Here is a 25,927-nt window from a genome sequence, read left to right as displayed (position 1 = left end):
CTCATGCTCTGCTGCAGCATGGGTCCGTACCACAGGCCCATCTCTCAGGACTGTACTGCTCCAGCACAGGCCCCACAGGCAGCCTCCTTCAGGTGACATCCACTGCCTCACTGCGGGCTCCTCCATGGCTGCATGTGGAGATTTGCCCGTGGGCTGCAGGAGGACAGCCTGCCCCATCATGGGGCTCTTCTGGACACCAGGGGACTTCTCCAAACCTGGAATACCTCCTGCCCTCTATCTACACTGACCTTTTGGCTGCAAAGCTGTTTCTCTCACATTTTTCTCTCACACAGCTGCTGCATGGTTTTTTATACTTTCTTAAATATGTGTCACAGAGATGCCATCAGCTTCATGGACTGGCTCAGCTTTGGCCAGAGCAAATTGGAACTGGCACTGCCTACAAGGACAATCCCTAGTCTCTTCTCCAGAGGCCTTCCCTGCAGCCCCTTCTTCCCACTGCCAAAACCTTGCCACATAAACCTAGCGCTGTGAGATTCTGTTTGATGTATTCTGTGGGAGCTGTGAATCTTCAGTGACATAATAAATACCACTAAGTCCCATACAATCAAATATTAACTTTTCGAAACAGCATCCTTCCTTCTAAAATGATTGGAAATTGTATTTTAGGCACTACTGTAGTTAAGTGTTTTAAATCATTGTAATAACAATTAGATAAAAGGTTGTATGTATAACCTTAGGGCTCATATTATGAAATCCTTATTTTCTCTGGCAAAACCAGCCAACTCCATGACCCAACAGGATGTGCTATTAGATTGCAGGGATAATAAAGCCACCGTGTAATGATGAATACACCCCACCTTGAAATGACTAGAATTTAAATAAGTCCAAAGTTATTGATTAACCCAGGGCTGGGTAGAACATAGCAGCTCTATGAAGAGTTGACTATTTCATCTGAATGCTTGTGTTATTGAAGAGAAGAATTGTGTCTTCCACACTCAGGCTAAGCAAAAATGGGCAGTTCACATGTAAGTACTTCTTCAATTTGGATAGTTTAATTTGGACACGAATTTCCTGTTGTTTTTTTTTTGTTGGTGGTGGTGGTGGGTTTTTTGTTTTTTGTTTTTGTTTTTTGTTTTTTTTTCTGTCCCCTTTCACTTTAAATTGCATTAATACAGCTGCAAATGATTTAAATTTAAAGTCTATTTAAAGCATGGGCGGAAAAATTGTATGTATATAGCTGATAACATCCACTTCTTTGCAATATGTGAATTATAAAATTATTGCAGTAACACACAAGTTCTGCTTGTTTTAGCACTGTTAATGGCATAGTTAAAAAGGGAAGCAGGCACCTTGAGAAAAAGAAGTAATGCTTTGGATGTCATGAGACATCTAAATTGAGTTAGATTAGCAAATTTGTGTTGGAACCTTCTAAACACTAAAACAGTTCCCTAAAGATCTATAAAAAGCTTTCCATTCCAGAGGCCAAATTCAGCCAATTTTATCACTGAATAGTAGAGACAGGAGTAATCTCAAAGTGTGATGCTTGCAGGCAGGTCTGATGAAAATCCAGGTTACTACACTGAATCATATCATATGAGGCTGAGACAATTTTGGCCAATGATTTGGTGCTTAATAATAAATATCTAATAATGACATTTAACCTCAAAATAGTCTGAGTGATAGCTGTGTGTTTGGGTCGAAGCAGTGAATGATCAGCACTTCTGAAAATGAAGTAGCTTGTACTGATGAAATTGGAGGGGTTTCAGCTTCACTTATAATTTCATGAATGAACTACAATTCATTCAGTTGTGTGTCAATCTCTTTGATTGCCCTAAATCTGCAATTTAACAGTATGTATAAATAGAAGACATCCTGTTTCTTCCCTCCTCATCGTTTGTTCGTGTGAAATTGCAGGTTGTCTTGGAGAAGTACCTGCAGCTATATCAAAGAACCACTTCTGGCACAGCCTGAAAACATTCAGTTCTTAATAGAGGTTTTCAGCTCATATTTTGCAATCATAGGTTCATGAGTGTCTTATATATTGTGTTTTTTAAACCTCCAGAGCAAGTCTTACAACCTCCCAGAGGATAAACGGGAACCAACCGTAGGGACAACAAGTTTGTCAACAGATGAGCCAGTAAGCACTCTTTTCACGAAGGATGAAAGGGGCACTGTGGTGTTACAGCACACATTGCAGGGGTTCACGGTGGCTTTGGGAGGCACTGCAGTGCACAAAGGCAGCTCCTCTTCTGTGATCAAGATCAGCACTAGTAAAGCTGGGTTGTTTCATTCTGTTCAATACTGCATCGTTCCAAAATTTGTCCGCCTTGAAATTCAATAAGTGAAATTTCTTTGGCTAACCCAAATTTGCAGGGAGAAGTAGTAATTGAATCATCACTGTCAGCTAAGGTATTTTGTACCAATGGGATGGATTTATAGTTTAGAACTTAAAAAAAAAGGAAAATATTACTGTTAAATGAAATTTTCACTGAAAACTAAGCATTGTTCAAAGGAGCAATGTTTGTAGGAAAGCAAAGATATCACTGCTTGGAAGTTAAAATTGGACTTGAGAGCTATATCAGAATGTCTGATATTTAAAATGAAGCTTTCATCAAAATTAGTATCTTCCTAAGCATGCTAATTTGAACAAAAGTAACAAACATTACTGAAAAATATGCTTTCAACCAAAAAAATCCAACCAATTCTAAGAAGTAACTTTCTTTTAGAATATGAGCTTCTGATTGAGCTGCACCTGACGCAACATTTGAGCTCCACATCTGCACACTTCCACATGCTTCTCACTGTCTAAGCTCAGTCCAGACTCTTTCTACAATCAACCAAAGTTCTTGACTGCTCATTCCTAGAGATTTAAAGTCATTTACGTTTATTTTCTCCATTTGCATTCTTGCATCTTTAAGCTTATCTGTACTTCTGCTCTTCTTCAAGATCACTGCAAGTGGAATCAATCCATGTGAAAATCTGAGTGGCTGTTCTGCTGTAAGCAAAGTGCTTTGGGGAGCATTTGGGGAATAGCAGCAATGGTTTTCATGTTATGATGGCTTGAAAACTTTGATCGATTTCAACATTTGTGAAATTGCTTAACTGTTTTTTTTTAAACTTCTGTCACTAAATAATCCAAGGCCCTGTATGCATTATTCTGTTGTTCTCGAGCTAATCTGGAGGATGGACTAATTCTTTGTTACTAATTTAAGCCATTTTTTGCAATTCTCTGAAAGTCCCTTGAGTTTCATCTTCCCATTGTAAAGCAGCCCAAACCTCCTGCCAGGCAGGACACTATTAACATAAGAAGGAGATGGCAGGAGGTGGGCCAGATGGTTTGAGAACTTGAAGGTAAAAATGTAAGTATAACCTTGAGAGCACCTCCACCTGATGGATCCTTTGGGAACAAGCTCACAAACATCACAAGGGTCTTTGTGTGTTGCTTACAAGGATGGAAGTACCTCATTAGTACAAGCATTACTAACTGCAGTTAGTTTTATCATCTCATTGCAAAGCTCAACAAAAGCTATTTGTTGCTTCCCCTAGCAGACTGGCATTCAGTGTCAGTAGATTGTTTTTCATTCTCTGGCTATAAGCCCACAGTCAGCAGAAGACAGAAATACCTTCATACAACAGTGGGGGAGAACCATGGCCAACTTGAGAGCACCCTGAGACTTCTTCCACTCTGCAAGGTGGAAGGCAGCTAGACAAAGAAGCTTCCAGGTTTGGTAGATGCAGTTGGTTTGTCAGACACCCAACGTGCAATGTTTGCATATTAATTTCCTTTATATGTATCTATGAATACGTAGATGGTGTTCAGATAATACATCTTGCAGAGGGCCAAGGCCAGATGCATGCAGTCTTGGGGTTTCTCTTTTGGGGTGCTACGTCCCTCCAGTTCTTTTCTTTAAAAATTCCAGATTTTGACTGTGCATATGGATCAGTATGACATTCCCAAAGATTACATCCATGTATTGCAGCCCTGTGTTGGTAAGCTTAAGTATACCAGTACTTAAATATGCACTTAAGTGATGCTAGCTTTTTTGCTGGCATACTGAATAGTTAACTTCAGGTCTGTCAGTTATGAGAACTCATCACAAGTTTCAACTGAGGTAATGAGAAGAGTGAAAATTTTTTCATGAGGCATAAGAACACTTCAACTATATCTGTAGGAGTATGTAAGGCAGAGGTTTTGGATCTCAGCTGAAAAACAGGCAGAATTTGGCAGTTCCAGTCATTTTAGTTATCATTAGCTGTATAATGACCCAGCATACAAAGTGTTTTCCAGCCAAGCATTATGGTCAGTGATATAAAAGCAGACAACTCTATCCTTAGCACACTGGAAAATTATCCTACACTTGGAATACCAGATTTCCTCTAGGCAATTAAAGCCATTTGTTAACCACTTTTGTGGTTTCTGTTTTGAAGGTAAGTCTTCAAAGAAAGTAATGTGGAGACCAATTCATGCTCTGGCACGTCTTACATACAAATTTATGTACAGATAAATTGAAGTGTCTAAGAAGAAAAGCTGCAGTTTTGTGACTTTCACATTCTCTCTATGTGGCAGTCAGGAAACTATCCCTGATATTAAAAGTAATCTGCTTTAAGGAGTTCCACCAGATAGATCCAAGGTTTGGGCACATTAAAAACAGACAGTGCAAAATTTAGATGTAAGAGAAACTCACCAAAACATAGTTTTCTTCTCCTATTATGGATTCATTTGTCATGGTCATGAGGATGATTATATTAAGTTGATTTTAAAAATAGCCATAAGCATTTTTAAGATGATGCATTAACAACTGCTTAGAAACAGGAGAAACATTGTAGGAGGTGAATTGTTTTACTTTGCCATTTAATTAGCTGTCCAGTTAGTATCCCCATTGCGAATTGTTTATAGCAGGAAAAAGCAAATGCAACTAATTCTATTAGGATCTTGTTATCGCTGCATCTTTAGTCTCAGATGTAGAAAATGAAGTTATTTGCACCTCTTGATTTGAAAGGGAGTAACTGAGTCATTACAAAGGCTATTGAGGAAGGAAGCCCTGTTTACATGACTTATGTGCATTGTGTTGTCCAACTTACACTTCATATTGGAACTGTTTGGTTCTTCATAGCAGCAAACTTCAGCAGAAAGTTAGATTGGGTGCATGTTACTGTCATACAGCTGTTAAACCTAAAACAGTCATAAAGATTTTGGAGAGGGACAGCCTGCCTGGCAGGTGGCAAATGGCAAAGGTGTTTTTCTCTAAGCAGTCAGGAAGACAGATGGCAATTTTCCAGTTATATATTCCAGTTGACAGAGAAAATTGCTCAAATAAACAAAAATGACAGGTGTGCATTGTGAAACAGCACAGGAAGAAAGGTGGTGGTCAAAAGAACACATATAGTTCTGAAGTTGCCATGCATCCAGTTTGTCTAAGCCAGTCCTTCCCTGTGCTTGATCTCTTTACATTCTCTAAAAACAGATAGATCCCTTTGGCCAATATTGCCACACAGAAATAGCCAAAATGGGGACCCAGAGCAGCAATCCTGCACCACCAGGAGCCTTTCCTATTATTACAGATGCTATCAGCCCCACCTTTTTATTACCACAGCACAAACCCCAGTGCTTGTTGATACTGCCTTGTTGCCAGCATGCCACAGCTGTTGACTTGTGTTTGTTTTTAAATACTAGCTCCCATCTAATCTGACCTCTGTGTTAAAACTGTTGCTGTTTGCATGGGTTCCTAACTGAGAGCCCAATTATTTGAATTTTACTGAAGACCTTGCAGAAGACCATCTTACACTGATAGGATAGTAAGAGATGGGGAAACAACCATGCAGTAATGACTAAGTATCTTCACCCATGAACAGCCTTTCCCAGTTAGATAAGGCACAACCTTGACTCCTAGTAATTCATCTTTGTTCATCTGTTTTTTTTCCCCACCATATTGAGCAGTCCTAGTATTTGCAGGTTTTTCTAACAGAAGTATCTATGCTCTGAGGTGACATGAGATTTCTGCCCTTTCTGAACAACAGTCTGGAGCTTTCTGAGCAGAGGCTGTGACCATTCCTATTACACTCGTTGCTTCTGCTGTGATTCAAAAATTCATCCAGTTCCATGCAGCATGAGGTAGCACTACGCTACACTGAAAAAATATTTCTGACCAGAAACATGGCACCATGTTTTCAATCTCTCTTTTTAAGTAGATCAGAACCAAACACTGCAGCCTACTGCCATATTGTGTTTTATTCTTAACACAAGGAAGGGGTTGGAAATGAATGATGAGAATTGGGCAATTTGTCTCTAAAACTGCCCTTTCAGATGTTCACAGGAGGCGCTGCTGGTAATGGGGGTATAGTGGAGGACCACAACCATAAGATCTAAGGCAGTACGTCATTTTTTCCCTCAGTGTGTTAATCTAGTTAACCTCAAATTCCAATTGCGTTATAGCTCATTAAAAGCTTCTGCCAAGATGAATAATTAATCTTAAGTACATATATGTTGATAAAACATTTATCATGTAAGTGGTGATTTGCTAAAAGCGATCGTCCATGGTCATAAGATATTAGATATAATTTAACTAATAAACACCCCAGTCCTGTTGCTGCCATGCTAACAAGGTGACCAAATGGTTTGGGACACATCTTGGTAGACAGGGAAAAGATGAAAACAAATTAATGGAGCATGAAATTGGAAGAGACCTTGAGTGCCAGCTAACTTACCTACTGCAGCAAGCTCTACCCAAACCAGTCCTGAGCTATCTCACAGTGCAGAGCTGGAGGAGAGCTGCTATTTGATTGGAGATGGGGCTCTGCAAAGCTGGTGGAGCTGATGGATCAGGGATTGTGTGTTGCGAGAACTGAGAAATCAGCAAGTACAACATTCCAATCTGCGTTGGGTTTACCATTGTTTTGGCTTAGCTGTTTGTTTTCCTGTAATTCCCATTAGGGGCCCGACTTCCTGAAGGAGCAGGGCTGCAGGATACTGCAGCGTCTGAATCTATCTGTGTGTATTCCTCAGTGCTGGGATTGGCCCCAGCTCAGCCCCATACAGCCACCTGCTCATCCTCCATGAGAAGGGAGGAGAGAATGAGAAAGGCAAAAGTGAGAATTTTCATGGGCTTAGATTTAAAAATAAAAAGAGGAGGTTGGGAACAAATAAAACAAGAAACAAGTGATGCAAAAGGCAATTCACCACCAGCTGACCTATGCCCAGCCACTCCTCAGATGGCAACCCCTGACAAATTCTCCCCAGATTTATTGCTGATCATGATGTCAGATGGTGTAGAATATGGTTGGAGTCAGCTGTGCTGGCTGTGTCCCCTCCCAGCCTCCTCACTGCATGAGAAGCAGAAAAGTCCTTGAGTGTGTGCTAGTACTGCTCAGCTAATGTATCAGTGTTATCAGCACTATGCTGATTTCAAATTCATACCATGGCTCTATCCAGACTGCTGGGAATAAAATCAACTCTATTCCAGCCAAAACCAGGACACCTAGCTAAAAACATTTGTACCTATTGTAATTTTTTTTAGCTAAATTTACCAGCAAGGTTTTAGTCTCAAAGCTATTTGGTGCCTGTTTTGTTTCATGAAAATCAAAAGAAGAGAGAAACTGTATTAGAAATTCCTTTAGTAAAAGATTGATGTGTGACCTCAAGCTGTGGCAGACATCAGAGAATCCTCATGATGTTCCTGTGCTGATCACAGAAATTGCAGGATAAGCACTGAAACCAGTCTGAAACCAGATGGGAATCTGTGAGAAATGAGACTTGGATGGCAAGGGAAGCTTGTATAGTTCCATGTGGAACTGGTTTGTGTAATTCTTGTTTAAATCTTGGTTCTTTCCAATGCATTTTTATGAAATGATCGTAATTAAACGCATGGAAGAATGACAAAACCAGTAAATTAACTGGGGCTTGATTCTGTACCAATTTCCAGTAACCACTGCAGATGCCCTCAGACCTATCTGTAACAAGTTGCAGGTGCAGGTCACACAGCAGCCTACACATTTCTAGCTGGCATTGAGCTTACCCTGAGGCATCTCTAATAGCACCAAACACCAACAACTGAATACTGCCCTAAATATTATTCCAGACCACATTCATGTGCAGTAGTTAATGCTGCAGAGATCCTGGCTAGGTCAGTCTGCCCTTTCTGCAGGCTCTCATTTTAGATTTAATTTTTATTGTTGTTAAGCCAGAGAGCAGTGGAATACAACAACCAAAGACAGTCTTGAAATAAGACATCTGCTGAATAATTCACTTCAATGGAGCTGGCAAAAATCTCGACATCTCTGAGTCGATCCAGCCCATGTTAGAACTCTACCCGCAGCAATTCCATCTGTATCTCAATTACACTGAGCAGCAGCCGCATTCCTGCTGGCGCTTCCTAGTGATTTGCCTTTGGGGTCTGCATCTGCATTTATCCATACACGACTTTGCATCGATCCATGTTGGAGCTACAGGAGAAGAACATGGTCAGCATCCCTTGCAGCCACCCTTTCTATTGTTTTGACATTACTCTTCCATAAACCTCTGCTCCCAAGCATGGTTGTGCATCTGCTTAAGAGGTTGGGGGTGGAAAAATACCAGTGGTTGCTCAGATATATTATCAGCTATTTTCAGTTAGAGTACTTTGTCTCTCTTTTGCAATACAGAAAGCTACCTGTGTGCATGCTCACGGCAGCATTCCTTCTGTTCTTGTCTTCTGACAGCATAGCAGTTTATATATATGTATTGTCTTTACCTCTAGGAAGCTATTAGCTGTTGTTTTCAGAAATCTACACAGTATACTACAACATCTCTCCAATTGTACTATTTATTTGTGTACCATAAGGGTTCCTCCACATGTTGACATCAAGAAGAGTCTCCATATGCTTCTCTAAGCATTGTGGACCACCTTCAGCTATAAACTTGTCCCCTCTACTCGGCTCTTGTGAGGCCCCATCTGGAGTACTGCGTCCAGGCCTGGGGCCCCAGTACAGGAAGGACATAAAGCCCTTAGAGTGAGTCTGGAGGCGGGCCACTAAGATGATCAGAGGGCTGGAGCACCTCTCCTATGAGGAAAGGTTGAGGGAATTGAGATTGTTTAGCTTGGGTAAGAGAAGGCTCCGGAGAGACCTCACTGTGGCCTTCCAGTACTTGAAGGGAACGGCTGTTTACAAGGGTGGATAGTGATAGGACAAGGGAAATGGTTTTAAACTAAGACAGGGGAGGTTTAGGTTAGATATTAGGAGGAAGTTTTTCACACAGAGGGTGGTGACACACTGGAACAGGTTGCCCAAGGAGGTTGTGGATACCCCATCCCTGGAGGCATTCAAGGCCAGGCTGGATGTGGCTCTGGGCAGCCTGGTCTGGTGGTTGGTGACCCTGCACATAGCAAGGGGTTGGAACTAGGTGGTCATATCGGTCCTTTTCAACCCTGGCCATTCTGTGTTTCTATAATCTCCTTGAAGTAAAATGTTATTCACAGCAGGAAAAACAACTTGGTTTTACATGTTAAAAGTAGTCATTTTAGAACAGTTGCAGCACCAATGCTTGCAAGACATTGCCAATCAAATCTAATCTGAGAGCTTAAATTCTAAAACAAGACCTATATTAAAGTGACTCTGCCTGTATTTTTCAAAGAAAAATGCATACAGTGTCACAAATTGCATAAAGCATCGATTTATTTTGCCATGTAACTCTTCAGGAGAATGCACCCATAGTTCTGCAGGGCAGGAGGAAACCCAGGTCTGGAGCAGCTCTCACTCCTCTACCTGGGAGGGCTGTGGGTGAGACCCAGCAGACAGCAAGATTTAACCAGGGCGTTCTGAGTGACTCAGGAATTGACCTTGACAGTTTCCTACCCAAAGTATCAGCTTTCCAATCTACAAAGCCTTAATGCTAGTGTTACTCACAGTACTACGCAGGTGATATCCTCAGAGTCATCAGTTAACATTTGACAGTGGTTTATTTGAAGACGGTGGCTTCAACACAGCTCATTCTTGTAGTGCTTTAAAACAAACATATCCTGAACATCACTGAGAAACTGGCCTTCCTTCTCTTCACCATACTTCACCCTTGCAAATAAATACTTTTTTTATGCCTTTATGAATTCTCATAAATCTACTATGTCATTTCAGTTGATAGTGCTACCATTCTCCTACCTGTAGCAACTGTGCTACACACACCCAACAGCTACACCAACAAGTGGCATATAGGGGTCAGGGACTAGCAATAGTCTGACTACAGCAGTAAAACCATCGAGGCATACAGTAACAAACCAACTTGCAGTGCCCATTGGGATTGCTCCAGAATGCATGCTACAAATGGAAGAAATTATCAGTGCATTACCAAGCATAGGAGGAACTCTGACAACTTTAACAAGTCAAAATATGGACTGAAGTGCTGAAGTGCTTTGCATTATCAGCTTGGTGTTAGGGAGGGAGGACACTTCTCTGCAGGGCACGCTCAACTGATGGGCTGTATGTCCAGAATGGATTTCTGTTTTTTGTGGGATATTTTCATTCTGCTCCCCAAGACTAATCCCTGAAGAAGTTAGCCTCTGCAGTTTGTTTTGGGATTGCAGAGAAAAAAGTTGAACTTTATTCTGATGAGTCTTTCTGTTACCAAGATGAAAAGGAAAATGAAGGTGTAACATGACTGTTGGAAAAGCAGAAATAAATTAGAGTTGTTGAATTTTCAGCTCTCATTGTAGAAAAAAAAAAAAAATCTTTCATGCAAGAAGCAGCACAACTGCCCTCTGAACAGTAGAAAAATAGGAAAGCGATTAATGTGATTTGTTTTGGACAGACAGTGGTTGCTAACTGTTTTTTGTTTTCTAACACTGTGCTTTTCCCATTCATTTTCAGCAAGGTTCTTGAGAAGCTGTTAAATAAAATCTCCCACTAGAAAATATTATTTATATGCATCTAATCCCACCTCACTGGAAAAGTTTGGGAAAGTGTGTACATGCTTTGCCAACCACTGAGAGCATAGTGCAGGGTGCACATTCACAAGCAACAATGGGCTGGTGAAGGTGTTACCTTGTGAGGCTGCAGTGCCATAAATCTGAGAACCTTTTGCATTGATCATGTACCTTAATAATTGCTGTTGAAAGAATAACTTTCAATTAAGATAATTTGAGTGAGAAAGCTGTGTTACAGCCACTGCCATTAGCAGTAAGTTGTATCCTAGCCATTGATTGCATTAGAAAAGCCAAGGTGCTTAAATGGTGTTTAGTCTATTACAAAGGGAGAGTAACACAGGGACTGTATTTAGAGGTTATCCTTGAGATAAGGCCCTTTGTCTCTTGATAGAGGGTGACTTAATGCAGAGCTGTATCCCTTCCACCAAAACTGGTAGTGCAGAGTGTATAAAACTTCAGGGGAATACCAACAGGCTATACCAATACATGGCAGAGCATGTTCAAAGTCCATATAGTAAATTGTCCTCAGCCCAACAGAGTGACCTTGTCTGTGACATTTTTCAGGAGTAATCTGTGCCCTGTGCTCTCCCCTGGGGCAAGGAGACAACACAGCCATGTAGCTTTTCTGCTGAGTGGCATTTTTGGAAGGGCGTAGGAGCAGAGTGGCATGTCCCGGGGTGTCCTCACCCTTAACTGTCCCTAATGGAGAGCAGAGTGTTTTGCCTTTGGGTGCCATCACCCTTCAGTAACAGCAGTGGAGAGCCAGTGCCTGGCAGCCCTGCGAAACAAACGGCCAGATCAACCTGCTGCTATTTGAATGGAAATACCAAAGCACTTATAGGGCACACTTAGACCTTCAGAGCAGATGGTGTGCATATAGTTCAAATTGATTTAGGAGCCCAGGAGCTATTTTTCAGTATTATTTAAGCTCTTAGGCATTTAAATTATCTGATTCATGGTGCTACAGGGGCTGAAAATGTTGCTGGCCTGTTCCCAGATACTTCTGCCCTTGTCTGAGAAATAGCAGAGCAAAGGACTACCAGAACTGCATCTCCTTTGGTTCATACTCTGACAAATTAGTACAAATTAGTGGCTTTCTGTTTACATTTATATGTCAGGCTATAAACTGCTGCTGTAGTGGTGGACTTTGATCCTGATAGATCTAGCTCAAAGTAACCATATGTTCAGTACACACACACACATATGTACAACCACCATCTTCATGACGTTATATATCTTCATTTACTTTGTGTAAGGACATCCATTCAAGAAAGGTATGCAGGACACATTTTTATTCAATCCATAGAGACTGTCAGCTTCTAACTGTTAAGTATGCACAGGGTTCTGCATGCATCTGATAAGTCATTTATATTGGCCTGTTGTTAATGTGGTACAAACAAACAGTGTTTGATCTGACATGAAGTTGTCCAATATAAAGTTATTACATTCAGCTTATTTGAACAAGCCTGAACTGTCAGAGCAAAGTTACATAGGATCAGCATCACGTGCCATGTGGAAACAGCTATTTTTGCTCCAATTCCTGGAGACCTTGTGATAGACAGAGTGTTTCAGCAAAGCCCAATCTGAACTTCACAATTTAGAAGATGTGACTAAAGATCAGGCAAGAACCTGGCCCAGACTTCTGTGATTCAAAAGGAATAATGCAAAGTCATTTCCCATGTGTCCGTTGTGTCTCTGTTTTCTCAGTCAACCGACAAACGCCGTCATCATGGGTTTGATGCAGACCGAGATGCCAAGAAATTACACAGTGCCTGCAAAGGAGCAGGTAAGAAAGCTCTTTGTTTTTGTTCAAAGGGCAATTTGCAAGATTATAAAGAGCATATCCATATTCAAGAACAATGTTTCAACTATTTTCAGTTAATCTTTATGCTTTCTGTCACTGACTTAAAGAGCATGCACACGCATGGAGTTAATGTAATTGGGAAAGGCAGTCAGTTTGTTTCTCAAAGACTGGTTTTGTTAACTGCTTGACTCCAAAGGATCAGGCTAAACTTGCTATTTGCTGATGTGACAGGACCACAAAGCTGTCAATGCTGATATGACATTCATGGAGTCCAGCCAGTAAGGCCAGGTTAAGGGCATGGCAATATATCCTTTCCCAGGGACCAGCCAAAAACATGGCCACTCCATATACTAGAGCCCACTCCAGATGAAAGGAATATGGTCAGCAGTCAGTCTGCTTCAGTGATTTTTAGCCAAACATATTGGCTCCCACCATCTCCTCTGGTAGTTTTAAGATGGTTGACTGTGCAGCAGTGTGAATGAGGAATGTACTGTGTCCATGGGATCCTCAGATCCATGGAGGTGCCAATGTCCAGCAGAGGAAGGACAGCTGAGCAGCAGATGAAGATGTTAAGTTATTTTACACACCAGGCATTTGCACAGTAAACGTTTAAGCCTTTCTTCCTGGTATAGCACTGACATTCAGGATTGAATAGTAAAGTACTTGAATTTTAGGAAATCTTCTTGTCCTGTCAAGTTACCCCTATCAAGACAGTCCCAGAGGACTCTCCACTAAGTGTTTAACTCCACATTGTCAAATAGAGATGCTGCTCCTTCTAAAATTGGACCTTAACTACCATCTTGGTTCCAAGCATGAAGGACTGGACAAGATGCACTGAACTTTTCCTGGATGTACCCACTGGTGATCTTCAAGGATGAAAATACATCAGCTGCTACTGAATGCCAATACTATTTTTATTTTTATCATCCATACTGGTAGTTTCTCTGAAATACTTGCTAGTCTCTGCTCCTGAGAGCCCGCAATGGGGCACGAAACAAAGCCCAGTAGATGAAAGCAACAAATGGAAAAGAAGACCATGGGGAAGTGTCCACCAGCATGACACATGTGCATCAGCAGAACTGGCCTAAGGCTTGATGCATATCATCTGCCATTTAAACCCTTTATATGCTATGGACATTGTGGCAATGCCCACCTCAGTCAGGGCTAGTGATGTCTCCAACCAGACATTCATTTCAATACCTGTCTTGAGTAAATGCCTGAGGCAAGTCATTGGCCCCACAGATGGAAGTGCACCAGGACACAAGCTAATGCAATAGCTGCTCTGTTGTGTCACTTAGGAACCCAAATAGCACTGCTGTAGTCCTGTCCCATTAGCCACAAACATCAACTGATGCCTTCCAGCTGCCTTGTTTAGAGCAAACATCTGTTTATATTGGCTTAGGGCAAGAAAAGTGCAAGAACAAGGTCATTGCCTTCAGTAAGCATCTATCTGTTGTGTAAGTTACAGGTCAAATCTTCCTCAGGACTTTCCCATGGCAGGACGTTGTGTGGTCAGTTTCCCTGTGGGCTTTCCAGAGAAACAGCCCTTGCAGTGCCCATCATTGGGACTTCCCAGCAGCTGCATTCTCCCACTTATTTTTGCCAAACAAAACAGCATCAGCAAAGAGATTCAGAGCACGAAGACCATTTCCCTCTCCTCTTTCTGACTCCATCATCTAGCACAAAGGACAACTTGTTTTGCACAGGCCACCATTAAGGCAGTGAGTAAACGAGACTGATTTTGAACATATCCTCACCTCCCCAGCCACTCACCCCTTGCTGTTGCCACAGCTGAAAAGCATTGCGGAGGTGGAAAATAGGGGCAGGGACTGCTCCAACAAGAAGTGCCACCCTAAACATGGACATGTTTAGGGCATTGGCGTGTCAGAACCCTGATCAGAAACAGAAGACTCAGATCCTCTGATAACATACAAGCAGCATAAAGCAGTGATCTTTTATTTTATGTTCTGAATATTGTAGCTGACTACAGATAAATCTATTCTCAGAAGAATCTCAGATGCTACAAATCCCAAAGTTTGCCCAAGTAGATGTATGTATATTGATTTCTTTCTCTTTAGAGAGGAAAGCACTCAGTCCTCTTTTCTTTCCTCTGCATTGGATTCTTGATTAAACCTGTCTATGTACAACCTTCTTTTTCAGGAACTGATGAAAAAAAAATTATTGAAGTCTTGTCAAGTCGAACATCAGAGCAGAGACAACAAATTAAACAGAAGTACAAAGCTCTCTATGGCAAGGTATTTCAGAATAAATGGCCTTTCTCTTCTGAACAGCATGCATGCTGGTAATGGAGTTCATATACCTCTCTTTTGAGATACCAAGGCACCAGTAGATTGAAGGTTTCTGATTCAGCAATTTTTTTAGCTCCCAAAATACTGTTATATTAATAACATTAGGATTCAGAATATATATTTTTTTTAATTCAGCCGTAACCAGATCAGAGCATTTTACTCAATGTTGAGACAACTATAAAATGATTCATGACCAAAATCAAATATATTCTCAAAAGGAATGGTGAAATGTTGGCACAGGCTGCCCAGAGAGGTGGTGCTGTAACCATCCCTGGAGGTGGTCAAGGGACATGGAGATGTGGCCCTGAGAGATATGGCTTAGTGGGCATGGTGATGATGGGTTGATGGTTGGACCAAATGTCTAGGACAAAGACAAGGGGAAATGGCTTTAAGTTAAAGGAGGGAAAATTTATGTTGGATATCAGGGGGAAGTTCTTTACCAAGAGAATGGTGAGGTGCTGGAACAGGCTGCCCAGAGAGGTTATGGGTGCCCCATCCCTAGAGGTGTTCAAGGCCAGGTAGGATGGGGCCCTGGGCAGCCTGGTCTAGTATTAAATGTGGAGGTTGGCAGCCCTGCCTGCTGCAATAAAGTTGGAGCTTCATGATCCTTGAGGTCCCTCCCAACCAAAGCCATTCTATGATTCTGTAATTCTATGATCTTTCAGTGGTCTTTCCAACCTTAATAATTCTATGATTCTGTATCTCAGCTTGTGCTCTTCTTCAGTGCATTTAGAAAAGAAAAAACAAACCTGAAACCAAGGCAATTGCAATTAGTTGCAAGACAAATTGCAATTGAAGTAACAGGGAAATTTCAGATTTAAATCCCTGTCTGACCAAGTACAAATTCAGAGGAACTTTTTGGTCTTACATCAGTATATTTTTGTGAGTCAAATAGATTTAATATTGATTTATGCTCATAATGAGACAGACCACACATTGAAAAAATGAGAAATTTCCAGGGGTGCTTGGAGCAGCCCTTGGAGATCAGACAGCAAGCATGATTTTGAGTGCATACACATCACTGAGTTCATTCTTTAATGAGGATTAATAAAAACAGATATTGGAAATGGGCAAAGTCCAGGGGTCATCCCAGTGACGTGGGCACATCACAACCCTTCCTACCCTGGATCTTTGGAAGAGCAGAGCTGCACACTGCTAGAGGAAGTGCGCTCTGCCAGCGTCCTGGGACTCGTCCAGCACTGGTGGCAGCTGCTGGCTCAAGGGATGGAGCTCATCTGTGGTTGGGCAAGAGCACAGTTCAGAACAATAGATGTAGAACTGGCCTTCTTCACTGTTGTTCTGAAGCTGTCAAATACTTCCTGGACTGCAGGAAATGTTAGCTGAAGAAAGAGCTTGAAATAAATCATTGGTAGATGTTATTCTCAACATGAGTACTCAGCTGACACATAAACACTAACCAGCTCTTCTCCAGGGTCTTATTAATTTTTGAATTAAAAAGATCAGAAAGGATCTTTGTGGGTTTTTTCTTTCTTTCTTTTTCTTTTTTTTTCTTTGGTGGAAAAAAAAATGCAAAGCACTTTATAGAAACATGTTGCTTTTTCTAGTAAGTCAATCCTAACCAAAAGTGGAAGAGAATTTGAGAGAGGTTTGATCCCTTCTGTTGCACCTCTTTCACAGCAGGTTTCTGCACTGTGTTTCAGAGCGAATTCTCCTGGTAAGGTTTTTTAAATGGTAGTGTACATGTATTTAAACAAGGAAGAGTCCAAACTGGACTGTGAGCAGCTGATAATTGAAGACAGGAGAAAAAGATCATTCAATATTTTGGGGAAAATTTAATATGCAAAAAGATCCCCACATACCTTATTTTTTTTTTCTTATTTTTGTCCCTTTTTGGTACAGAAAAAGCTTTGAAATCACAAAATTCTCTAGTTCCACTTGGACTTTTGCACTAACCCTTCCAACTGCCTTTACAGGATTTGGAAGAGGTCCTGAAGGGAGACCTGAGTGGCAGTTTTGAAAAGGCGGTGCTGGCTCTGCTGGACCTTCCCTGCGAGTATAAGGCCCGGGAGCTTCACAAGGCCATGAAGGGCGCCGGGACTGACGAGTCGCTGCTGATTGAGATCCTCTGCACACAAAACAATAAGGTTGGGACATTCTGGTAGATTTTACATGTGATGTATCTTAGGTAGCAGTGCAGAGAGCTGACTTGCTTTGTCTGCTTGTTTGCTAGTTGATTTATGTTCTTATTTCCCTAGGAAATCACAAGCATAAAGGAGGCATACAAGCGGCGTAAGTAGTGTTGCATTTCATATATGTTCACTTGAGGCCTTCATCACTGAGTGAACCCTCACAGATTTGTTTTTTCCTGTACAGTCTTTGATAAAGATCTGGAGTCTGATGTGAAAGGTGACACGAGTGGTTCCCTTAGGAAGATATTGGTCGCTGTGCTGGAGGTGAGGCTGTGAACTTTGCTATTATGCACCAACCTGGAAGAGAGATTTTCTTTTCTTTATCATAATAAGTATTAGCTGCTATTTAGAATAAGATTACTGTAATAAGTAATTTAATAACAAAGTAATTATCATAAACAAAAGACATTTTTAGAGGCATTCTTCAGGACAAGAATTTTCTAAGTTTCTAGCTTTTTAAAGTAACAATGGGGATTATGCAAATTCAGAAGCAATTTTTAAAATTCTGATGATTTCTCAGAATCACAAAATCACCAAGGTTATCAAAGACCTACAAGATCATCCAGTCCAACTGTCCACCTATCACCAGTAGTTCTCACTAGACCATGTCCCTCAACACAAATCCAAACGTTCCTTGAACACTTCCAGGGTCAGTGACTCCACCACCTCCCTGGGCAGCCCATTCCAGTGCCTGACCACTCTTTCAGAGAAGTAGTATTTCCTAATGTCCAGCCTAAACCTCCCCTGGTGCAGCTTGAAGCCATTCCCTCTAGTCCATCGCCAGTTACAGAAGGCAAGAGGCCAACCCCCTCATACGGGTACTACTACCCTTCAGGTAGTTATAGAAATCAATAAGGTTTCCCCTGAGCCTCCTCTTCTCCAGACTGAACAATCCCAGCTCCTGCAGCCGCTCCTCGTAAGGCCTGTGCTCCAGACCCCTCACCAGCTTTGTTGCCCTTCTTTGAACCCACTCCAGGGCCTCAAGGTCTTTCTTGTAGTGAGGGGCCCAAAACTGGACGCAGTACTTGAGGTGCGGCCCCACCAGAGCTGAGTACAGGGAACAATCACTGCCCCTGCTGTGCAACAGTGTTCCTGCTGGCAACACTGTTTCTGATGCAAGCCAGGATGCCATTGGCCTTCTTGGCCACCTGGGCACACTGCTGACTCATGTTCAGTTGAGCATTGACCAACATCAACAGGTCCATTTCCTCTTCACAGTCATCCAGCCACTCATCCCCAAGCCTATAGTGCTGCTTTGGGGTTATTGTGGCCAAAGTGCAGGACCCAGCATTTGGTCTTGTTGAACCTCATCCCATTGGCTTCAGCCCAGCTCTCCAGCCTGTCCAGATCCCTCTGTAGGGTCTCGCTACCCCCAGGCAGATCCACACTTCCAGCCAACTTGGTATCATCTGCAAACCTACTGAGGGCACACTTAATGCCCAGGTCATCGATAAAGATATTGAAGAGGACAGGCCTCAGTACCAACCCCTTGGGAACATCACTAGTGTCTGGTCGCCAGCTGGATTTAGCTCCATTCACTGCCACTCTTTGGGCCCAGCCCTCCAGCCAGTTTCTTACCCAGCCACGGGCTGCCAGCTTCTGCAGGAGAATTTGAAGGCATCAGTGTAGCGTTATTATTTTTACTACAGTAATGGTGTCATAGAATCGTAAAATCATTAAGGTAGGAAAAAAGCACTAAGATCATCTAGTCCAACCATCAACGCATTACCACCATGCCCACTAAACCATGCCCCTCAATGGCATATCTACACATTTTTTGAAAACCCCTAGGATAGAATGGTACCCATGAAAGATCATGACTACATTAAGCTAAATTCTAAAACCTGTGGCACCTGATTTCAATCTCAACTGAAGAATTTACTATACATATAGATACGAAGAGGTAAGAAAGAGATTGCTATTATGTTAGTTTCACAAAAAGAAAGCGTATTTTGCATTACAACATGCTTTATTTTAAACCAGCCACATGAAATAAAAAATGAATAACATTTCTATAAAGACATACTATAGCTAAATAGAATAGGATCACAAGTAGGAATGCAACAGTTTGACCAGACAGCCCATGAAAATGAAAAGATTTGATACATTTTAAAGTCCTAACAGTCCCATTGCTAAGTCCACCAGCCTGGAAAGCACTGCTTCAACCTCTTGGTATCTATTTTCAGGAGACACAAATGTGTATTATTCATATATATTTTTCATAGATAATTTGTTTGTAATTTCAATCAGAAAAAAAAACAAAAAACAGTGCTAGTGAATGCTCAGAGCATGCATTATATCCATTTCCTGAGGAATATTTCACAGCTCTCAGGGAGTATGCAGCAGATTAATGGACAGGCTTCACCTCAAGTCTGTGCTGAACTTGGACAGTTCTATCCGGTGCTGTACAGTGGCCCATTACTAAACAGATGTCAGCAGGTGGCAGTAAAACTAAACCAAAACGTTTGCAAAGGCCACTAAATGACCACTTTTCACTACAAACTAACCAGCACTTGAGTCTCTTTTTCCACTGTAACGTCCTTTTCTGTAGGCAACCCGAGATGAGAACCAACAGGTCAACATAGAGCTCGCTGAGCAGGATGCCTCAGATCTGTATAAAGTAAGTGAAACTACAGAAAGAAAGAAAAACAACAATTATCTTGTGCTGCTCAGCAATGAGATGATGACAAAGTTCACTGAGCATGTGGCAATAAATAAATGCATCAAAAATTAACATGCAATATCTAAGGCAGGAGAAGGCCGCTGGGGAACAGAGGAGCTGGCTTTCAATGTTGTCTTAGCAAAAAGAAGCTACAGTCAGCTGAGAGCAACTTTTCAGGCCTACGAAAAGGTGAGTTATTCCCTTTTGTGATGTGGGTTGCGCAGAATGTATTGTGCAGCTTGCAGACCCTGCAGCAACACATAGAGAAGGTGATCCTTTATTTGCCATTTTAAAAGGAATATGGAAATTATTTCTGTATGACTGGATCCTGATCTTAGAGAGGGAAAAAGCTGTATCGTCTGCCAGTTAAGCACAGAGTATTCCCTTTCATAACCCACAAGCATCCAACCAAATAAAAGTTGTGATGTCCCACAGCTGCATGATGATGCGTGTGCCCGTTCCTGCAGCAGGAGGGCTGACTGTTCTGGGGCAGTGAGGTGGCACACAGCTGGGTGAATGCATGCTGGGTCTGTCACTGGCTTACTCGTGAGACCTTGGAGTGTCTGGGGGTGCCTATTCTCATCCTCTCCATTGCACTCTTCCGTAGCCCTTCTGTTAAGGCAGAGGTGCATCTCCTGCCTCTTCTGAGCAGACAGCAGGTGCAGGGTTTTTGCTGTGCTCTCCTCTACCCCCAAGCAAAAGACAAAGTAAGCAGCAGAATCTTGGCTATTTATTTGACCTGTGAAAGTTCAAGCAAAGGAAGATGTAAAGTTCTCCCAGCAGCTAGGTGGAAGCTCAGCAGTGATATTTTTTCTTTGGAGAGGGCTCCTATCCAGCCTCTGACTCAGAAATCTGAACTTCCCTAGGATGACTCTGAGTTCATCAGAAAACTGTGAGCCATTGAAAATGGAAAACCATCACTCACAGTCTTCTTTCAATGTCAGCATAATAAGGAACCCTTAGTTGGAAAAATGTTTGAAGCTTATTCCAGCTTTTGGTTTGGTGCTGGCAGGAGGACAAAAACAGTCACTAACTGATACTCCCTTGGAATTGCCCATACCCTGGCGGTTCCAAGCTACCTTCACTTTTTGATTCCAAAAACCAAGAAGGTTGCCCAAACCAATCTACCACATCCTGTCTGGCTGTATTTGAGAAAGGGGCCCCAGATTAGAGCCGTGCAAACTTAAGTCCTTCTTCACTTTTGGAAAGATTAATAGAGAGAGATCAATATGAAATTGGGTTTGTAGAACCTCACAAGGTACCCATTGCTGCCTTGTATCTGTGTTCTGCTAGGTCTGAGCTAAAGTCCATTGGAAACACGCAGAGCCAGCCAGATAGCAAATCAGCAAAGTAAAAGGCTTTGAGGTTCACAAAATTTACAAAGGTCAAAATGAACTATGTTTTGAAGTGGCAGTCTCTTTTTCCCTTTTTCTACAGAATAATACAAAAACTTGGGAACAACTGAAGTGCTTGTAAACTTTCCTTGAGAAGCCAAAGACAATAAGTAACAAAACTTCATAGAGCTGGTAGAGTTCCAAAATTTATCATCTTTGTGTGGAAACTGTCCAGAGCCTTGATAAAAGGATTAGAGGGAACTCAGAGACTTTTTTCTAGACTCAAGGTCACTCAAGAAGAAGCTGAAGCTTCTTTGTTCTAGAAGCCCTCTGATATGAGTACAACTGCTTGATTGATGCTATCCATCTCCTAGCTGCTGTGTCCTACCAGGCCTTATAGGCCCTGTTTTCTTGGTGCCAGTGGATCTGTGAGTACTTAAACCAGAGAAAGGCTTCATTTGTCCTTGAATTACTCCTTTGTAAAGAGCTAAAAGTATCTGAATTGATCTTTTGACATTGGATCCTAAACATAAGGCAGGTTTTATGGCAGTGTGATGATGTGTGCAAAGAGCAACTCTTACAGCTACATTTGTTGTCCTTGTAGGTGTGTGGAAAAGACATAGAAGAATCCATTAAAAGTGAAACATCAGGAGATCTGGAGAAAGCTTATCTTACTCTTGGTAACACACACACACACACAAGAAAAAAAAAAGCACTGAGAACTTCTTTTCTAGTTCTTGCTCTCCTCTGACACTGGTTCTTGGGGATTCTGTGTACAGTCTGGTGACCCTAAACTGAAGCTGACAAATCTGCTAGGAAAAGGAGAAACAGGTTTCAGTAGTGATGTGGAGCCCCTTACACTAAAAATAAATCTTTCCAGATACAACTCCTCCCTAAGGCTGAGTTATTTCCTCTCTAAACTGCCCCTGAGGCCATAGCTGTGAATAACTTCCAGCCTGGGCATCATCAGCAGTGTGCTACAACACTACTGCAAAAACGTACAGCGTCCATATTGGCCATTTAGCGCTGGGGATGACTGTGACCAGTATTTACACCTGTACCCTGGATCTAGTTAGCTTACTGGTATTGATTTTATCTGTGTGTATCTGGGCTCTCCCAGGTCTTGCCCTTCTAAGCTGCAGGTGAGCAAGTACTGTAAGAATATATCATAGAGTCATAAAATCAAAGAATGGTTTGTGTTTGAAAGGATTTTAAGGAACATCCAGTCCCAACCTCCTGCAGTGGGAAGGGCTGCCCCCCACCAGCTCAGGCTGCCCAGGGCCCCATCCAAACTGGCCCTGTACACCTCCAGGTACCCACAGCTTTTGCGGGCAGCCTGTGCCAGCCCATCACCACTCTCTTTCTTACTAAGATCTAACTTAAATCTCTTTTAAATCGCTCTTTTAGTTTAAAGCCATCTCCCATTGTCCTGTCACTATCAGACTGTATAAATGTTGGTCTCCCTCCTGTTCATGATCTCCTTCCTCTGCAGTGAGGTCTCCCTACAGCCTTCTCTTCTCCAAGCTAAACAAGTCCATCTCCCTCTACCTTTCTTCACAAGAAAGGTGCTCCATCTCTTTCATCTTCTTCATAGTCTCCTCTGAGCCCATACCAATAGCTCCATATTTTTCTTGAGTTGGGTGTCCAAGGCCTGGACATAGTAAATATATCATCAAGGAGAACTCCAGATGGGCAAATGCTCATCCCCATTCATTTCATTTTCATTTTCACTGTGGAATAGCAGTGGAGTCAGCGTTTATCATTTCACTGTGTAATAAACTTTCCCTCTGGAGAAATGTGTGACTCCATTCAGATTCCAAACTTGCTCCTTGTATGTGGATAGGGAACTAGTTATAAAATAAAAACTCTCCCGGCTCATATGTCTACATGATTATAACTCTAGAGAGTTTTCTGTACTTCTTCCTTACTTATTTCCTTCTGATTGAAGATGTAATACAAAGTATAAATATGTAAGTGTAATGAAGTCTCTTACTGTTCTTCAGTCAGCTGTGCCAAAGACTGTCCAGGTTACTTTGCTAAACTTCTGCACGAGTCAATGAAAGGAGCTGGGACTGATGAAGATACCTTGATTCGCATCCTTGTGACCAGGGCTGAGGTAGGTTATCCTGCAATCTGCAATACTATAGTACCATCAATTCTGTGAGAAATACAAATTTAGAGAGTACAGAGTGAGCTCTGGTGGATTGTGTGCTGAACCAACCCCATACAGCCCAATGACATCAGAGGTGACACTCCACTTTTGTACCTAGGCAATGCTAATTTTGCTATGGCATCTATTTCTGGTTTTGAAAAGACGAGCAAGCATACAGAAAGCCTATAGTAGAGTCAGTTGTACTTGGAAAAAAAAGGCTTGTGGTGAGTTCCTGACCCAATAAGATGTGTAAAAGTAAATTCCTAGTTAAGTACTTATTAAGCAGCAATTCTCAAATTAATAATTGCTTATAAATATATGTTGCCAATTCTTTCTGATTCCAGCTAGGAAAAGCAGATGGGAAGGAGGGAAGAAAAATAAAGAGCCAGAGGAGATAATTGTAATTTTAAAAAGAACAAAATTGAAAAAGACATTTGAGATCCTGAACATAGTCCTTAATTCTTCCTACCTTATAAGCTGTTGAGATTTTAACCTCGGGGTTGTTTCAGTCTTGATGCAGAAGAGGAATTGTTCACATGGGCATGGAGAGCATATTTCTCAATAATCAGCAGTGTGTGTAATCAGTCTCCAATGTAGTCTCTTCACTGAGATGCAGTTCAATCAAGAGAACACTTAAAGACCCCAGTAATAAAGATCAGAACTGTGCAACGGGTTCCTTTTCACCAGAAAGTTTGAAACAAGGCATTTCATTCTCCCCTCATAGTAACCAGAAAATTACCTCTGTGAGTGGAACAAAACCAACAAAACTGTCTTTTATACTCCATCTTTTATACATACCCCTGGAAGTGCTCCTTTTCCTTTTTGCCACCACATAGCGTGTCCATACAGCACCACTGAGCACCAGGTAGAGATGCCCCTGGCCACCCCAGCATGCCCATCCCCTTTTTCACAGCTAGTGTCCCCTCACCACACCATCTCACATGGGCTTACCTCAAGTCCTAACAAGAACTCCAAGGTTCTCTAAGGTGTTTGGACCTCCTGCTTTCGCCTCTTCTTCCACTGGCTGCAGTGGACCTTGAATCAGACCTCAGGGGTCCTGGCAGAAGCAGGGCACATGGTACAAAACATGACCCACTCTTCTAAAGAGGCTCTTGGTGTCTTCTCAGAGTGACCTTCCAGCAATAAAAGGGAAGTTCCAGGAAATGTACAAGAAGTCATTAACCGAAGCTGTCCGATCTGATACCTCTGGGGACTTCAGAAAGTTGCTTCTGGCTATTTTGCACTAAAAAGCCATCAAGAATGAAGAGGCGTGCTGAGCAGCCACCTCTTGATTAGCTTCCAAAACAGCATCCAAAAAATGTGGCATTAGCACAAAGAAAAAAATCCAATTTATTTTCTTTCCAGCTGGGAAACACGTTGCCAAGTAAAGCTGGACGTGAGGTTTATGTTATGGCTATCTCACCAAATGTCCTTAAGCAATAAAGATGTGTTAAAAAACTGAGTCTAAATTGTCCTCTTTATGTCTGCAAATGTGGAATAATATTTTCTGTCATTTCTTCTGTGTAGACTTCCTGCCTTTCTTAAGACTTACTGCTGTTCTTAAGATTTTCCTTGTTCTTTCCCTGTGTTTTTTCCTCAATGTAAGGGGTGCAATGTCATGCCATTGCAGTCCTGCCCAGAGAAAATAGGTGGTAATTGCTTCTCAACCCATTATTACAGAACTTTAAACAACATGTAGGCTGTGAATTAATTATTTAAGTGAGGCCCTGAGTAAAATCCTCCTGTCAGCAGGGGAGGTTGGAAGGATTTCCCTGTCTGTGAGTTTCCCTCTCAATCCTATTCATCTCCTAAGTTATCCCATAAGGGAGATAAGAAATTGCAGCCTACATTGGCACTACTGCCTGAGATACGGCACAGGAAAACGTCCATGGAAGAGATGGGATTTCATGAGATGGATCTATCCATCATGGACATACTTGTCCTACCACAGTAGACATGGATCTCAGGGCAGTTCACAATCTCCATCCTCGGAGGTTTCAGAGACACACCTGGATAAGACTCTTGAGCAATGTGGTTTGATCTCATGGCTAACCTTGCTTTTGGTTGGACAAGAGACCACCTGAGGTCCCTTCTATCCTGAATTATCCTGAAATTCTATAATTGGGACAGAAGATATAGATATAAAATAACATGAGAGAGTCTGACAAATAAGAAGAAATAGTCTGGGTGAAGAAGATGGGCTTGTGAGCTTTTCTCTGCACTTGGTCACTTCCCGATTCTGAGTGCAGCCCGCTATGAAAGGATCCTTCAGACTCACTTCTTCTGAGGTATTTTGTCAACTATTTTCCATTGAAAATAGTATTTCTGAAGACCTGGACTTGTTTCTCTCTGTATGTCACAATGGTAGTATTCGGACATCTAGTTACACTCTGTAAAGGTGGGGGGAAAAACAAATGGACAGTGAGAAAGACAGGAGGCTTTAGGATCTGTGTACCTCACTGGTGTAACAGGATGCCCTAGCACTTTAGAGGTCTGTTCCACCTTTGACAATACTTCTAGCAACCTAAAAATATCAGAGGAAGATACTGAATCTGAAATGAGCCATATGATTCCAGATTTGACTTTATGTCTTTAATTTTCAGACCCAGAAAGTGGGGTAGTGTGGGATATGGGTATCTCCTTGATATTGTTGCCACGAGTCTCTT

General features: G+C 41.9%; 1 protein-coding gene across 2 annotated transcripts; it reads left to right on the top strand.

The window, feature by feature from the left end:
• Positions 1-855: 855 nt before the first annotated feature.
• On the top strand, positions 856-24,723 carry ANXA13 (annexin A13). Of its 2 annotated transcripts, XM_010709286.3 has the most exons (12): positions 858-986; positions 2,024-2,098; positions 12,558-12,636; positions 14,815-14,909; positions 16,898-17,068; positions 17,180-17,213; positions 17,298-17,377; positions 19,665-19,733; positions 19,863-19,964; positions 21,714-21,789; positions 23,113-23,225; positions 24,389-24,723. In XM_010709286.3, the coding sequence occupies exons 1-12, from the start codon at positions 972-974 to the stop codon at positions 24,506-24,508; spliced, it is 1,029 nt and encodes a 342-aa protein (XP_010707588.1). In that variant the 5' UTR covers positions 858-971; the 3' UTR covers positions 24,509-24,723. The 2 variants fall into 2 exon arrangements, with proteins under 2 accessions (XP_003205310.1, XP_010707588.1); XM_003205262.4 differs by lacking the exon at positions 2,024-2,098 and having other exon boundaries at positions 856-986.
• Positions 24,724-25,927: the final 1,204 nt, after the last annotated feature.

The sequence above is a fragment of the Meleagris gallopavo genome, chromosome 3 (genome assembly GCF_000146605.3).
Source record: "Meleagris gallopavo isolate NT-WF06-2002-E0010 breed Aviagen turkey brand Nicholas breeding stock chromosome 3, Turkey_5.1, whole genome shotgun sequence".
Taxonomy (NCBI): Eukaryota; Metazoa; Chordata; class Aves; order Galliformes; family Phasianidae; genus Meleagris; species Meleagris gallopavo.
The sequence above is the reverse complement of the archived record's forward strand: the minus strand, read 5'-3'. Positions and strand labels throughout refer to the sequence as shown.